Source organism: Atta colombica, unplaced genomic scaffold (assembly GCF_001594045.1).
Source record: "Atta colombica isolate Treedump-2 unplaced genomic scaffold, Acol1.0 scaffold38, whole genome shotgun sequence".
In the NCBI taxonomy this organism is placed as follows: Eukaryota; Metazoa; Arthropoda; class Insecta; order Hymenoptera; family Formicidae; genus Atta; species Atta colombica.
Window position 1 is genome coordinate 2552714 of NW_017259490.1, and position 2653 is coordinate 2555366.

Below are 2653 nucleotides of genomic sequence, written 5' to 3' on the forward strand. Positions count from 1 at the left end.
TTGTTTCTTAAAATAAAGAATAAATATATGGCTGTTGGATATTTATATGCACATATCACTACCATACCTACATATCTTGTTATATAAAATTCGATATCATTATAACGAAGTGACACAGAAATCACGTTAAATAACGATCATACACGAGGGGGAAAAAATAACGAACGACGTAAATATGGACATCAACTGGATATATGGAACCATAGGACAATAAGTTTTTCAGCTTTTATTGTAAATTGATCTACAGATCATTGTATCCTGATTCAGTTATCATTTACATTATCATCATAAATAATAAAATGCCACAGCTGTCACTTATTGTTTCCACATACGTCTACAATCAATCCGAATTTGCCTCAAAGTTTCCACAATAAATTTGCATTACTTCATGGCAAAAAGAAAGATTTAATTTGTATTATTTAAATTTCACTAGTCTTTTGCTATAAAAATCGATACCTTCGACGAACAAATCGCATAAAACTGGTAGTCGCCGAAAAGTAAAAAGGAAGAAAGCTACACTGTTAGAAATTTCATTATGAATTGAAGTACATGTAAAGAAACTTGTTATGAAAAGCTGTTGAAAAGTATCGAAATGATTTAACTGAAAATTAAATTACATTTAAATAATTAATGAATATGTGCATTAAATTTTAGCAAATCCACAATAAAATTTTATGGAAAGTACATAAATTTCATAAGCATTTACACAAATATACTTTTCAGTTAGAAATATATAAAAAAATGTAATTCATGAAATTTAATATTATAAAATTAAATTCAACTTGTCTATCTTAAAAGTATATGAAATTTCATATTTTTAACAGTGTATCTTTAAATTATCATGTATAAATTATACACTCGTAATCGATCTCCCCTAAACGGAGATACTAGTACGATCTTTCTTGGATATTGAGAGAATAATATACATTCCTATAGTAATTAGAAAAATAATACAATTTTGCCTTGTTAATGAAAACAATTAACTATATGCATAATCACATGATTTACACGGGTACAATCATTTGAGTATGTTGTCACAGCTAACCAATTCTCTGGAAACAATACGGAAAAAAGGAACTTTTCATTTATAAACGATATCAGATGACGAAATTTCATTCATATATTTCGTAAATCGCTATCACGATTTTGTTTAATACGTCATTAAAATGCGAATCCTGAAGACGACGATGGAAATCAAATATACCTACTTTATCAAGGTACAGGGCTGTCTGTTCCACTCCCACTGTTGGTCCCAGCTTCCGTCTTGGTAGCAGCCACTCTATCACCTCGCTTGGACGTTTTCGATAATGATGCTACTTCTTTCAATAAACTAGATATCTTGTGCTGCATGTTAGAAATTTTTGTTTCATACTCTTTCTCCGATGCTTTCATTTTATTGCGAAGTTCCGTTTCGGACGTAAAGTTTTTTGCCTTGAGTTCAGTGATCTGTAATCAAAATGTCAATCATGTATATGTCTGTTTTATCGTTTATCAAAAAATTTCCGGAAAATCTACTCACTTGTCTATCTTTTGCTAATAATTGGCTCTCTTTTATGCTGATTTGTTTTTGAAGATTCGCTATCTTCTCTTTGAGTTGTGTAACCGCTACCACGTGATCCGAACTATTCGGATCGTGAGGATCGTGCACGCCGGCCATCCGCGCTGCTTTCGCAGGAATAGGACCATTTGTATCTCCGCCTTCTGACTGTGGCGGCAGCTTTGTTACATCAACTCTGTGTGGTCTTTTATTGTGGCCCTTTAGTCTATAAGAAAAATGTGAGACATGTAATTAATTCGAATACAATTTAAAACGTGTGTTTAATATTACACTTCGCATGAAACATGTTCTGAAAAGTTGTGGTGTACCCATAATATTAAAGCTACCGAGCACAGAGTTACCTTGTAATATTACAAATTTGGATAATTACTTTTGTTCTTTGTGCTTCGCAGCCCGCTGTTGCGCCAATTTCATATGCGCTCTTCTTTCTGCATTTGATTGCTTTGTCCTCGCCAACGCTCGTTTATACGACAGTGTACACAGCCAACATAACAACTTGCCATCCACCTAAAAACCAAAACATCACCGTAACCGATTAAATAGCATTGCGATAGAGTAAATTCATTACCATGTACCAACAAGAGAGCAAGGTCTTAGTTGTAGAAATTATACTTGATGCTTATTCGCTCTCTAAAAAAAGAAAAGAAGTCGTGACAGGAAGTCAAATATATGGACTCGGAAAATATTGTAGCAAATCAAGATACACAGTTACTATCGATTATTCAGAAGAAGAGTATTCAGATCACAAAGTGTTGTATTCATAGTTTTTTATGAAAAAATATATGTATTTTTATATAACTCACTAAAAATTTATCATATATTTTGTCTTATACGTAATCTTTTCATGGGACATATTTATTATTTAACGAATACTTCGAGCATTAAACTCTAAAATCTAAAAAATAAAAATGTAATCGCATTACAGTAATTCATATGTGAGATTTAGGAAATGTAATCATATGTATTTATATGTAGTCATATGTATTTTCAGAGGAGTAGGAGTGAGTTGTTTCAACGCAAGAAAAAAAAAAAGAAAAACGATATTAGAAGAAGATAATAGATTTCAATATAAAATCTGGTTTATATATATATATA

The 2653-nt window shown here is 31.5% G+C and overlaps 1 protein-coding gene across 3 annotated transcripts in view; it reads right to left on the reverse strand.

The window, feature by feature from the left end:
* The window catches only part of LOC108691040 (protein FAM76A), a 66122-nt gene that overhangs the window by 59850 nt on the left and 3619 nt on the right, over positions 1-2653 (reverse strand). For 2 of the 3 annotated variants that reach the window (XM_018198664.1, XM_018198663.1), the window contains exons 4-6: positions 1929-2065; positions 1520-1763; positions 1209-1446 (exon numbers count right to left, since the gene is read on the reverse strand). In XM_018198664.1, the coding sequence (XP_018054153.1) occupies positions 1213-1446; positions 1520-1763; positions 1929-2065 (615 nt within the window). In that variant the 3' untranslated portion in view covers positions 1209-1212. Of the gene's footprint in view, positions 1-790; positions 1053-1208; positions 1447-1519; positions 1764-1928; positions 2066-2653 lie in introns of those variants that run through there. The other variant, XM_018198662.1, reaches the window with a different exon arrangement.